At 37.3% G+C, this 13,881-nt stretch overlaps 3 protein-coding genes across 4 annotated transcripts in view; 1 reads left to right on the top strand and 2 right to left on the bottom strand.

Moving 5' to 3' along the window:
* On the top strand, positions 1–5,614 carry LOC107715957 (tumor necrosis factor receptor superfamily member 6-like). 2 transcript variants are annotated; one of them, XM_016522224.1, is made up of 8 exons: positions 1–157; positions 531–639; positions 950–1,078; positions 1,359–1,473; positions 1,963–2,048; positions 2,220–2,332; positions 2,466–2,481; positions 4,450–5,614. In XM_016522224.1, the coding sequence occupies exons 1-8, from the start codon at positions 116–118 to the stop codon at positions 4,746–4,748; spliced, it is 909 nt and encodes a 302-aa protein (XP_016377710.1). In that variant the 5' UTR covers positions 1–115; the 3' UTR covers positions 4,749–5,614. The 2 variants fall into 2 exon arrangements, with proteins under 2 accessions (XP_016377710.1, XP_016377711.1); XM_016522225.1 differs by lacking the exons at positions 2,220–2,332; positions 2,466–2,481.
* Positions 4,895–13,881, bottom strand: part of LOC107715956 (pantothenate kinase 1-like) — a 30,479-nt gene continuing 21,492 nt past the window's right edge. Inside the window, exons 8-9 of the transcript XR_001637155.1 lie at positions 13,070–13,080; positions 4,895–4,904 (exon numbers count right to left, since the gene is read on the bottom strand). The gene's annotated coding sequence lies outside the window, so the exon portion shown is untranslated. The remainder of the gene's footprint in view (positions 4,905–13,069; positions 13,081–13,881) is intronic.
* LOC107715954 (monocarboxylate transporter 12-B-like) lies at positions 7,973–12,101 on the bottom strand. The gene is made up of 6 exons (XM_016522217.1): positions 11,839–12,101; positions 11,618–11,721; positions 10,433–10,576; positions 9,276–10,269; positions 8,424–8,683; positions 7,973–8,323 (listed from the first exon to the last, which is right to left on the bottom strand). Exons 1-6 carry the CDS (start codon positions 12,099–12,101, stop codon positions 8,187–8,189), a joined length of 1,902 nt encoding a protein of 633 aa, XP_016377703.1. The 3' UTR covers positions 7,973–8,186.

Here is a 13,881-nt window from a genome sequence, read left to right as displayed (position 1 = left end):
AATAACAGCCTTCTTCCATTTCCTTCTCCACTTGAAACGTTGTTGATAGTGTAACGAGGTTGTTTTGGGCATTTAACGCGACTAAACTGTTCTTTGTGCCTATTACTATTCAGACATGTATGTACGACCACATCTCGTCGTGTTTCTGTGGTGTGCGGTAAGTAAAGCCTTTAAACCTTGTTAAATTGTATAGCCTACTGAATATATTACTGTATACTCTATCTAAAACGCCCTACATCGACAACCATTCCTTGAGGAATACAGAAATGTAAGGAATTGGTTTTTACTATATTTGTTGATTTCTATTTTATAAAGAATTGAATACAATTTAGAGAAAAATAGTATAAACGTACTAAACATTTATTATAAATAGTTGAGTTTCACTTTCGCTTTTCGTTTCGCATTCTGAAGCGGTTTATGGTCGGTTTACCCATCTGCGGGTGACAAAGCATGCCTGAAAAGAATTTCAACAAGAAAGCGTAACTTTAATTTCATATATGATCTGTTAAGTGCAGTTTTCGGTGTTTCAGATGTTAACTGAAGGACTGACAGAAGGCAGGCGCCTGCGCACGAGACGCGGCGTCTGTGAGAACGGGACTTACCGGCACGAGGGAAGAAGTTGCTGCCTTTGTCAGACAGGTAAGATCTAATATAAAAACACATACACAGTATATATTGTTAGCGAGGTGGACTTCGTTTCTTATTTTACATCAAAAGTCTAGGCATAGGGTTTGAATAGATTTACATTCAGCTGGGCTTTGTTTTTCTGGTTGTAGATCCCTCTTATTACATGGTTACCTAACAAATGAATAAATATGAAATAGGATATTGTTTTGTGATCAGATGAACTTAAAGTAATTGCAATCTGAGTTATTTCTGGATCACTTGGATAAGATTGGAACTAAAGGATGTTCTCAAATACCAATGTGTGTATTTGTGTGTGCTGCAGGTCATCGGTTCTTAAGTCACTGCACAGATAAAAATGACACAAAATGTGAGAGGTGTGAGCATGGCACCTATATAGATCACCCGAACAATGATGACAAATGCCAGCCTTGTAAAATCTGTGATTCCAATGGTAGGTCTTAACATCTGAACCTTGTTAGTTTTGTCAGCTAAATTGTGATTTTTCTGCAAATCAATGTTTTTTTTTTTTTTTTTAATGCTATAAACATTAAATTTAACAAATGGGCAGTAGACAGTCAACTGTTATTTATAAAATATTAGTCAAAACGTAACTATTGCTAGAGATGGGACTGTTTTCAAAGACTAGTATTGTGCTTCTTGAAGCCCAAATGGAAGCATGGGCAAAAACTAATTTTAAAAAGTCTTATTTCTGCTTTCTCTCCTTGCAATAGCAAACATGGACAAAATGCTGAACTGTTCGTCATCTTCCAACACTGTCTGCAGGTGCAAGGGCAATTATTACTGTGACAAGGGTGACCTGTGCAAGGCCTGTTATCCCTGTGACACGTATGTAGTCAGCCAAACGCCCTTTTCTCTCTGGAAAGAATGACAGATGTCTGTGTGTTTAGAAAGTTAGAATGGAGATTACTGTAAAAAGCTCTGTGCATGCACATTTCTTATGTTGCTCCCATTCAAACCAAATAAAATCTATGCAAAATGCAGACTCAGTTTGGTGGAAACATTAAAATGTTCTTGACATAAGTTATCTTTAGTCTCTCTCTCTCTCTCTCTCTCTCTCAAAAAGACAAAATAGACAAAATAACAGCAATGCTTGTGCTTTACATAACAATACATAGAAATATGAAATAACTGTAACCCTGGTACAATATATGCAATGTTTTTTTTCCCATGGAGTGTTTCTGCTCAGGGGTTTGCTAACAGTTCCTTGAAGATCTGAAATTTTAAGCATTTTTATACTAACTCGGTATATATTATATATTGGCTTTCAGTTGATTATTCAGACTTCTCTCTGTTTACCTATTGTTTACCCAACAGGTGTGAGAAACATGGAGTGAAAGAAAAATGTACAGAAACCACCAACACTGTGTGCCATGATGCCGAAGAGCCCGTACATCTGCAAGGCAAGGGCTGCTTTATCACTGATTTCAGTACATGCTAAAATGCCCGTGTCCCAAGAGCACTTCTGTCTACACACAGTATAAGCAATAACTGAAAAAGAGTCCTCTAAAGCTTATGCAGTATAAACACTAAGTACATTACAGATAATGGACTAATATGATTGCTTATTTCAGGGGTCATTGTAGCTGTTTTGGTGTCACTCATACTTGTGGCTGGTGTTGGTGTGGTGGTCTTTTGGCTATGTAGAAAACGCAAGTATCGTTTTAAGGGCAGACCGATCGAACCAGTGAGTCAATTCTCTTGTTCTAAACTTTCATTGCACCTAAACTTAACATTGTGGTGTTACAGTGGAATTTTTTTATTTGCATTTTAAAACTTTTGTGACTGATGGATTGGCTTGTTTTTTCCCCCCCATGTAGGCAGTACACCTAACAGGTATGTTTGCTTCTGAGAACTATTTGCTATGTTACCATGAACATTTTTTATTATTTTTTTTAATCAAATATCAGCAGTCCCAACGCCAGGTCTTTGGATTAACATCACGCAAATTCAGCAATTTCTCCCGAAATACATAAAAGTAAGGCTGATGATTTGCTGATTTTTGAACAATGTTGCTGGGCAACTTTCCGTCTTTCCATTTGCCGTCAACAGGCAACCAGGTGATACACAGTGCCCACGACCGATCTAAAGTATCCAGATAGAAATTTGTTACCCATTCTCAATGGGAAAGTGCCAGCAGGGGCATCATGCACTCATGATTTTTGAGGGGGCACGTTGGGGGGGGGTGAATCATGCTTGTCATGTGACACACAGCAGCCACGATAGCACTGTATAACTGATATAGGCTTATGTTTTATTAATTTTTTTCCGAAATATTTCCAAACGTGTTAACTACAGGAAATATCATGATTCTCAAATATGTGTAGCCTAAGTAAATGCGTTTTGCACCTTTATAGATTGTTATTTGATCAATAAATGGTGATGGGCAAAGTAGACTAATAGTGTAATCTATTAACTACGCATAAAAACCCAACTTTTTACTTAAGTACCAGACCATTAGGCCACGACCAGGGGAAGTCGGACTCGTAACCCAAAGGTTGCGGGTTCGAGTCTCGTACCGGCAGGGATTGTGGGTGGGGGGAGTGAATGTACAACGCTCTCTCCCACCTTCAATACCACGACTGAGGTGCCCTTGAGCAAGGCACCGAACCCCCAACTGCTTCCCGGGCGCCGCAGCAAAAAATGGCTGCCCACTGCTCTGGGTGTGTGTTCACGGTGTGTGTGTGTTCACTGCTGTGTGTGTGCACTTTGGATGGGATAAATGCAGAGCACTAATTCCGAGTATGGGTCACCATACTTGGCCACATGTCACGTCACTCACTAATAACAATATTGTAAGTTACTAATTATAACACTTTAATTTTACAGAGAGTAAAGAACATTTACATTATCAAATGACATTTTTATTCAGTCTAGCCAGAGTTCAGGCACTCCAAAAACTCCCATTATAATCACTGAAGCTGTTTGATGTGTTTTTAGTCGTTTCTTGAAGATGGTTAAGGACTCAGCTGCTCGGATTGATTTGGGTAGGTCATTCCACCAGGAGGGAACAGTTAGTGAAAAAGTCTGTGAAAGTGATTTTGTGCCTTTTTTAGATGGCACAATAATACGCCGTTCACTAGCAGAACGTAAGCTTCTAGAGGGTACATAACTCTGAAGTAATGAATTTAGGTAAATGGGTGCAGAGCCAGTGGTGGTTTTGTAGGCAAACATTAATGCTCAAACTCAAACTCATACTCTCTCCAATACGGTAGGAAGTTAAATTAAATTAAATGTGAAGGATGTTAACTGTGACAAGATGATTGACAACCAGGCCAGTTTACAGTGACAGGGAGCGTGTAACTATGCAACAGAGCAGTCCGTTAAAGACGCAACTGTATTACATGATAGTACGTCCCAAAGCTTGCCTACTCTTCTACTACACACTCAAACGTGTGTACTTCACCAAAAGAGTACATACTTTAAGGGTGTAGTATAAGTAGGCACATTGGGATGCAGCACAGGCTTTAGATTGCTTTCCGCGTTTAAAATCGCATTCCGGGGGTGGAGGGGTGGGTCATTGCAGGGGGGCTTCAGAACGTCATAATGGTAATTTTCTTGCATCATGCATTTGTTGAATTCATGTTCAGTTCATTCACTAATTTCAGTTACCAATAATGTAATATTAGCACCTCTTTGTGCAGTTATTTGTTGATAAATAAACTATTTAAAATAACCATTAAAATAAATGCATGCCTTGTTTTGTACCCTATTGATGGAAAGTGTCTGGAATATAAAGACATTAGATCACAGTAATAGCAGGACAACAAGCTTATATCAGTGCTGTCTTCTTTTTCTGTGTAGATTTAGACCTGGACCCTTACCTACTAGATATTGTTGAAGTTCTGGACTGGAAAACAGTGAAACGTGTTGTCAGGCGCAGCGGCATGAGAAATGCGGAAATTGAGGAACATGAGCTTAACAACAAAAACGATGTGAAAGAACAGAAATACACACTTCTGCAGGCTTGGTCCCAGAGACAAGGTTTACGTGGAGCCTACCCAGCTCTCATCAAAACTCTGCATGAAATGAAGCAACGAACAACAGCAGATGAGATCCAGACAATTGTTGAGAAAGGACAGACTGAACGAGGTGTGAATTAAAGATGCAAGATGTTAAAATATAGGACTTTGCCTTGAAATTAGATCTGGAGGAATATAGATAGCATTTCTAAATAACAGCCATATTGTGATTTTATTTTTTTCTTGCTTAAATAATGTTGATCATTAAAAACAAAAATTCCAGATATGAATTGTTTGCTATATTTGGTCATTGACAGGTCATATATAGGTCATTTTAGAATGATCTGTAAAGGCAAACAGTTGGAGTCATTCAATCTTGTTTCGGTGTCAAATTTCCTTTTCTCTCAGTATACCTCCACCCTGATTTTATTTGATAATTCAATGTTATTTTTAATGACTTTTTGTTTATACTCAGGGCTCACAAAATCGCTAGCCTAACATCACAGGGCTATTGTGTTTTCCAGTCAGGCTACCAAAATGTATCACCGCAATCTTAAATACAGGGTTCCCGAGGGTCCTTAAAAAGTCTTCAATGCAGTTGTATCAAATTTAAGGCCATGAAAAGTCTTAAAACAGTGGTTCTCAACCTTTTTTACTCTAAGGCCCCCCTCCTCTCCGAATCAGTACTGCAAGACCCTTCGAATGTGGTGGACGGCTTATGTATAGCGGCCCATAGAAACAGTCGCTAATGAGGCATCTATGTTTACATTTCTATGGCATTGAATATGCATTTTCAATAAGTCTGCTATTTAGATCAATGTGAATAAAACCGAAGTTTAAACTAATATGGTTTAAAACTTATGATTTCAGCGCAATAAACATGATAATCAGAACCAAAACAGATGTTTTTTAGTAGGTATGAGCTGTAATGGCCCAGCTATATTCTGGAAAAGGGGGCGGGGAGCAGCAGCTCATTTGCATTTAAAGAGACAGGCACGAAAAACAGCGTGTTTCTGCTTCCACTCAAAATAGGCATTTTCAAATTGATATAATAAATGATCTGTGGGGTATTTTGAGCTGAAACTTCACAGACACATTCTGGGGACACCAGAGACTTATATTACATATTGTAAAAAGGGGCATAATATGTCTCCTTTAAGTAATTGCGGCCCTGTTTACTGAAATTTTTTTAACAAATGTGGTCAAACTCTTAATTATCATATTCAGAGTCACAACGGCCCAGACTTGACCAAATTCCTTCAAATTCTCCCAATAAGTCCAGCATTTAATGAAAAATCATTTTGCAGTTTCACAAATACATTGTTTTTATCAGCTTTCTGATAAGACTATCATAGATTTGTTCAGCTACAGCTGGCAGAATGATTACAAAAATTTTAGACTGATCTATAAACAAAATCAATCAATCAGTGTTATTTAAGTGTCAAATTTCTTTTTCTCTCAGTATACCTCCACCCTGACTTTATTTACTTAATATGTTATACTGTTCATCACAAGTAAGCTTTCAGTATTAATTGTATCATTGCTTACAGTGACATCTGTATATGCTGGGTCACTTCACTTGAAACGATAAAAGATGATATTTCAAGTAATTGCAGCCCTGTTTTCTGAGGACATTTGCTGTACAAAATAAAATTATTTTGTAACAAATGTGGCCAAGCCCTTAAATGTGGCATATTTATAGCCACAAAGGCTCATCCTTCAAATTCTAATTAGTCCAGCATATAGTGCAAAATCAATTTAAACAATTTCACAAATGTAGTGTTATTTCAGCTTTCTGATAATCGCAATGGTGTTTTTACATACAGTAGATCTCATTAACAGTATGTCCTATAATGACAACAAAAGTATTTAAAAAAAAAAAAAAGTAAAATTTTTATTTTTTAGCCTTCATGAAGGCCTTTGTGCTGAAAAGCGTTGGCAAAATAGTTTTTTTTTTTACAATTCCATTCTCTGAATAGTTTGACTTCTCCACTACACAAGTGTACTTTTGACTTCTTCCATTCACCTTGTTGATTATGTGAAGCTGCACCAGAATACAACATATCTATAATAATAACAATGCATGTCATAAATCGCCACATTATAAAACATTGTATTGTCTAATTAATTTATAATTTCTAATTGATTAGATCTACCCGCTTCATTGATTTTGAAACTTTGTGTTTTCTGTTTGCAGTAATATGTGAATTAAAAACCTTTTCACACAGCCAGTGTCTCATAAGTTGAGTGATTTTCAAACATTAACATTTGGTTTCCTTTCACATTTTTCTAAGGAACCTTAGCTTACCAAAGAGGAGAATGAAGATACATTGTGACAAACTGAAATTGATCTGTTGTAACAAGAGTTCCAGTACAAAACAAGGTCACATACAAATAAATATGTATTGATAAGTCACAAGGTATTTGATGTACTTTCTAAAAATCAAGAGATTACTATAGTGTAATTTGTTTCTCTTCTTGTTGAATACCCATAATTCTTTTCGAATGAGCTATCATATTGATTGCAGCACTAAAATGAGAATAGTTGAGACACATTTATGACACTAAAAAGGATGACATTTCATTTGAATGTTTTAGGACAGTGAGGTTGACAGTAGTGTATGCAGTTGTATACACTTCTTTTCAAAAGTTTGGGTTCAGTAAGATTTTTTTTTTTTTTTTGAGAAAATTAAATTAAAACTTTTATTCAGCAAGGCACATTAAATTAATCAAAAGGGACATTAAAGACATTTATAATGGTACAAAAGATTTATATTTTTAAATTAATGCTGTTCTTTTGAAATTTCTATTAATCAAAGAGTCCTGAAAAAAATATATCACGATTTCTGAAGAATCATGTAACACTGAAGACTGGAGTAATGGCTGCTGAAAATTCAGTTTTGCCACCACAGGAATAAATTACATTTTTAAATTATTTAAAATAAATTATTTTAAATTGAAATAACATTTCAATATTTGTAATCATATTGGTGTTTTTACTGTATTTTGATCAAATAAATGCAGCCTTGGCAAGCATAAGAGACTTCTTTCAAAAACATTAAAATCTTACAAACCCAAAACTTCTGAACGGCAGTGTACAATATAAACATAATGAGCTTTGAATGAAGCAGTGTAATTGTAACTATTGGGCAAAGCACATCTGTTCATTTCTCTGACCGCCAATCAGATATCAGCTGAGAGAGAGACGCATATTAAAATAACAAATAAGTATCAAATACAAAACAAGTTTCTTTTGTAGCAAACACATTAAAATATTTGGAGCATTTGACTAGTAACTAGCATTTTAAATTCATTAAATTTTTAATTTCACCTTTAAAATCCCCATAAATCCTGTATTTCGGCAGTAAAGCAGTGTTCTTTTGGTCAGTGCCGTGTCCATTAATGCTATAAAAGAGCTTGTATTTGTGGCAATCGATCTCACTGATGAGAGCTTCGGATCAGGGACACATAAAACTCTTATTATAACACTTTTTAACTCCGGAGGGGCAGTTTCATGTTTCTTGACAGCAATGGAATTTTTCTACTGCTTTAGGAATCTCCCGTGTACCTGGTTGTGAGTCAGTTTAAGCAAGAGCTCCCTCTAGTGCAGCGGATGATCACTCTCACAGCAGCCAGAATCACAGCACTGCAGATCAGAGAGACTCCACTGAGAAAGAACGTAGCTGTGTAGGAGCCTGTCTGATCCACTAGACAACCTGAGAGAGCGATATTTCATAAAACACTCATTTAGTTAAATTTTCTTTTCATTTAGTTTAAATATCACAGTTAAATAGAGAGTGGAAAATTTGCTCTGACCTCCAATAGGCGGGCTGATTAGGTAGGGGATGGCGTGAAGAAAGTAAACAACTCCCAGAGCTGAGGTCAGGTGGGTGGAGCTGACAGTGTCAGAGGTCACCACAGGAATAAGTGCCACATAAGCTCCATCAAAGTAGCCGTAGACGAGAGAAAAGGGGACGAGCAGGGAAAAAACATTCAGCAGAGGCAGAAAGAGACAACTCAGCCCTTCTGACCCCACAGCCAGCATGTAACTCACCACCCTATATGGCCTCAAACACCTAAACACAAATACACATAGATACAGATCAAACCACAGCGTTAAAGATGGGAATCATAAAGAATTACAGTAGCAGTGCCGTTGAATAAGTAGTGCAGGAAACTAGCATTGTAGAATGGTGTTCCGGTATTTTTTTAATAAATACAGCCTCCGGGACTGCATCCAAAATTGCATATTTCTCTACTATATAGCAGGTGAAAAGACACCAATATTTTAATGATTCAGAAATTACTGTGTAGCCAAGTAAGATTTCATTATGGAGATAACAGAGCACATTGTGAGTGTGTATTAGCACTGTTTGTTGTTTGCTTTTGGTATCTGATCAAGCGTTTGGGCCCTGAAAGGGTGAAGCGTGACATCAGACTTGAGCGGATAGGGTTGATTCCCAATTGTATTGAATGTTTAGACTTAGTCTACATTAGAAGACTTGAATATGAATTTAAAACAGATTACAATATCACATTTTGTATGCCTACCTCCACAGGTTTTATGAAGTTAACAGACGTAGTGTAGATGTAGCTCTTAAATGTCTGTAATATTGCAATTTATCAGTAAATTTGGAAAAAAAAAAAAATCACAACAAACTTACTTACTTTCTATCTGCAATCCATCCAAAAGTGATTGTACCGACAATCCCTGACACTCCAAGTATGGACATGAGTAATGCTGCCTGTTGAGGGCTGACGCCTGCACTCAGGGAATATGGCACAAGATACACAAATGGCACACTGCAACCATATGCAAGGAACAGGAAGGACACCAACAGCAACAAGAAGTCTGGTATCAACAGGAAGGAATATTCTCTCAACACTGTTTTTCTTACATTGTCCCTGGACTCCTTCAGTAATTTTGTGTTTGCCACTTTTGACTGTGCCAAAGAATTGTGGTTAGTGTTTGCTTTGGATTTTGATTCTGGGATAGTTGTGTCCTCCTGGTTGGTGGGCAAACAGTCCAAAGGCAAGTCACCTAATTGTATTAAAGCTGAGACTGAGATGTCTGTGTCTGAGCACTTTGGCTTTGATTCTTTGTCCCATTCATCTGTGCTTCTGTTCACAGTCTCTGAGTCTTCTGAGAGATCCTGTCTATAGTTTATTTCCACATCGGAGTGTGTTTGCTTTGCATCAGAGGGCTTTGACTCGTCTATGTCTATCCGTACTGTTAGATCACTCTGCATATTCTCAGCATGTTCATTTTTCCCTCGCTTGTCTGTGTCCATCTGTTTTACTTCCACTGATCTCTGTTCCTGCGCACTCACTTCCATATTGTGCCTTGCATCAGCAAGTTTCACATTTAGGAAATCAACCTTTTTGCCACTCTCCAAGTCCACCTCTTTCTGTCTCCCTCTTTTGCCTTCCAAAGGCCTCATAAGGGCTCCACAGACACACAGGTGGGACACCAAACCCCCCAGAATGAGCAGCGCGCCCCTCCAGGAGAAGAACTCAATGAGGAGTTGGACAGAGGGTGCCAGTATGAAAGTTCCGATGCTGCTGCCTGACATGGCGATCCCGTAAGCCAGCGCTTTTCTCTCGCTGAAGTAAGAACCCACCATAGCAATTGCAGGAGTGTAACTGAGAGCAAATCCCACACCTGCGTGGAAAAACATGGTTCATATTCAAGACTACGGATATGCCTGCCTAGTTTGTTGCAAACTGATATAATGGTTGCAGGGCAGCGTGACTACATTAGCTTTCCCGAATTATGATTATCAGTGTAGTTGAATGCTAGTTGTGTATGCAAATCTGCATCAAACCTGTAAGAACACCAAGTGTAAGATACAGGAACTCCATGCTGGCGGCCAGTGAGCTGAGCAGTAGGCCGGCAGAGGAAAGAAGCCCACCAATCATGATAGCTATACGAGAAGAGAGGCGGTTCCCTATATAACTACCCAATGGAGCTATACAGAGAGAATGAGAAAAAGAATAAAGAGAAAGTAGTGGATAGCATGATAGTGGGGATTCTTATTGTTTTCACGTTATGACTGATAACTGAAAAAATTGACAATATTAAAATTCAGTACTATTTTGTATAAATTATAATTTTAAATAATTTTAAAAGCTACAAGAGAATTCACTTAACATACAGTATGAAGAGTGAATATTAATTTCAAGATCTGCTAAAGATTACATTTAACACTGTTATTAAATTATCAATGTTTTAAAAGATTCACTTTAAATGTAAAAATATGGGAAATGAGCATGCACAATTAAATATTGAATATTAACTGATAAATATACAATATCAACCTATACTGATAAATAAAAGAATATCATTTATGACACTTCACTCTAAAACAATTTATTCTAAAAAAAAAAAACAGCCTAGAAAATGTGCTTCATGTGGTAAGAGGATAAATGATTTTATTCAAGTCAACATTATTTAACGTCTCTGTGTCAATCTACATCTATTGAATTACACTGGAAAAGCTAGTGTTAGATCACCAGTGCTAGATCAGGTGGAAATATCTCCTTAAGGTGACATTTGCAGGTTAACACTTTTTACAGTTAGCATTAACCCTTACATATGGTTTTTATTAACCTCTACGGTGCTTTTAAGTGTATGTTTATCTTTATGATTAATAAATATTATGTAATCTCTAATGTTTGTCAAATACCATAATATGGCTAACTGCTTAAACTAAGTAAAGAATTGTGAAAAAACAGATAACAGAAGGCCTTAATAACCATTAAAAACATAAACATAAAAATGAAAATGTGTTTCTGTGAACATTCTTTCTCACCAGCAGCAAGATAAATTTGGTTTAGAGTGGACTATGCACTGTAAACCTGTCAACAGAGACTTTTTTTTTAAAAATTTTTTATCAAAGTTCTCCTAAAATCAATAGTTTTATACAGTTTGAGCTGCCACCTCTAAGTCACAGAGTTTTTCTATAGAAAGAACATTGGGGGATTTTTTTTTATTTTGGCATGGGTCTTACCACACAACATTGTGGTGCAGTCCAGCAAAGAGTGTATCCATGCAGTTGCAGAATAATCTCTGGAAAAGTATGACTGGAATTCCACAAAAAATATGGAAACACACCTGCAACCAGCATGAGAAAGTGCAGATTTGAGAAAGCAATATGATAAAGGTCTTCTGGTGCATTTTATTCCTTTTAACATTTTTATCAACATCCAAAACTGGGTGTCATGAACTAACCTAGTGACTGCACGTGTGCAAACGGTGGTGAGGAAACATCCAGCCACGATCATCCAGCCCCATCCGCCATCTGGAGCAGCCGCTGGATGTGTTTTTTTTTCACTCATCTCTAGACTTCTGCTGGACAAGATGCTTCCTTTCTTCATCCTCTCCCTCACTCTCTCACTTCTTTCAGACTCTCGTTTCCTCTTCGGTCCAGTTTCAGCTGGTTTTGCTCTCTCCGGCTCTGTTTGGAACATATTTACTTGCTGTTTTTCTCTCATTACTTCTGTTCCTTCTTGCTTTCATCTATAAGGAGCTTCTAATGGCATCAAGCAAAATCTGCAGCAGAAACATAACATTTTTAAACTTTAGCCTTCTCAAAATGTATGTTCAATCTAAATCAGTCTGTATGAAAAAAAAAATCTGTTGTTATTGTGAACTTGCTTCAAATGACACTGTGGTGCATTGGAATAAATACTAAAATGTATCACTTATGTCTCTGAGATAAATGGGATAGTTCAGCTAGAAAATTGTCACATGTAACATTCTTGTCATCATTTGCTCACCCTCATGAATGTGAGAACACACGACTCAGGATTTACCACTCTATAGTTAGTGAGTAAGAGCAAAGTAAAGAAATTAGAGCAAAATTGTCCTGCCACATATACCGTACACTCCATATCCCAGTTGCATGAACTGCTTAGACTAGCCTTAAAAAGTTATTCAATTTGTTTTTTTTTCAAAATGGTCATAACTTTATAAAGTCAGTTACAAAAAGTTAGATTGGCCCAATTCGAGTCAGAAAAGTAAGACTTATTACCTCTTGGCTAACTGCTAGGTGGTCAAACTATTTCTTAAGCCACAGTCTTAACATAGTGGCTATGCAATTGGGCCCATGATACAGTGAACAAGTTACTACACACACACACACACACACACACACACACTAGTCTGATCCAAAGGGAGGCAAGGAACACAGTGTGTCTTCATCAATGCCAAGAGAGAGGGCCAAAAACTACTTCATGGGGCAAAAGTAGTTAGTTTATTGCAAAAATGAGCAGATATGGAACAAAGTTTCATTCAGCCAACCAACTTTGTAGTGGGCTTGATTGGTATAGACTCACCACACAGTCAGAACTGATGCGACGATTTTGAGTCTTCAAATTAAAGACTTAACAGGCCATTTCACTGAACATACATCTTATAAAACTTGACAAATGAGAAATGGTCATAAAAACATCTTACTAACTCAAACATCAACTCTAACCCGTGTCTTTAATATGTTTTTAAAGTAATTAACAGTTTTATTCAGCATTAAATTGATCAGCAGTGACAGTAACGACATTACGATGTTACAAAAGACTTCTATTTAAAATAAATGCACAAAAATAATAAGCAGCACAACTGTTTTCAACAGTGATAAGAAGAAATGTTAATATATATCAATAACTAAAGGAATGTAATATGCATGTCCTGTAAGTGATTAACACTGTATAAACACAGAGCCAAAAACAGGCAAGGAGAATTGAATAGTCGTAAACAGCTGAATAGTTGAATAATCATTGAATAGTAACCAGGATAGTAAACTTGTAGAGTGAATGTAAAAATCATCTTTCTGGGTCAATGTAGGTACAAGCATTAAGTGTTCTGTCTTTAAACCTCAATAAACAACTATGAATTAGCAGATGAAAAGAGTCATAAGTTGTGTACAATCACTTGGGGAGTTTTTCTGAACAAAATACAAGACTGAACATTTGAAGAGGTCAAAGAGAACTTACGTACTCTAGAGCAGACGAGGAACAAAAACAACCACCGCTCTCCTCCACAGTGTGGTACAACACATTTGGCGCACATGGCTCTGCATCACTGCGCGGCGTGTGCGCTTGAACAGATCAACAGGGCGGAAACCACAGCCAGCCAACGCGAGGTGGAAGACTGGAAGTAGAGTGGACCTCTTGGTTGCTTTCAAGTCAGCGGTCTAAACTACCGTTAACTGCAGTCCTGGGTCTGATATGTGCCATGTTTTCCCTCTCACCCCACCCTGTGTGCATATTATACAAT

This window comes from Sinocyclocheilus rhinocerous, unplaced genomic scaffold (assembly GCF_001515625.1).
Source record: "Sinocyclocheilus rhinocerous isolate Xijiao unplaced genomic scaffold, SAMN03320098_v1.1 scaffold749, whole genome shotgun sequence".
Classification (NCBI taxonomy): domain Eukaryota; kingdom Metazoa; phylum Chordata; class Actinopteri; order Cypriniformes; family Cyprinidae; genus Sinocyclocheilus; species Sinocyclocheilus rhinocerous.
Note: the sequence above shows the minus strand (reverse complement) of the source record. Positions and strands in the feature narration are given on the sequence as shown.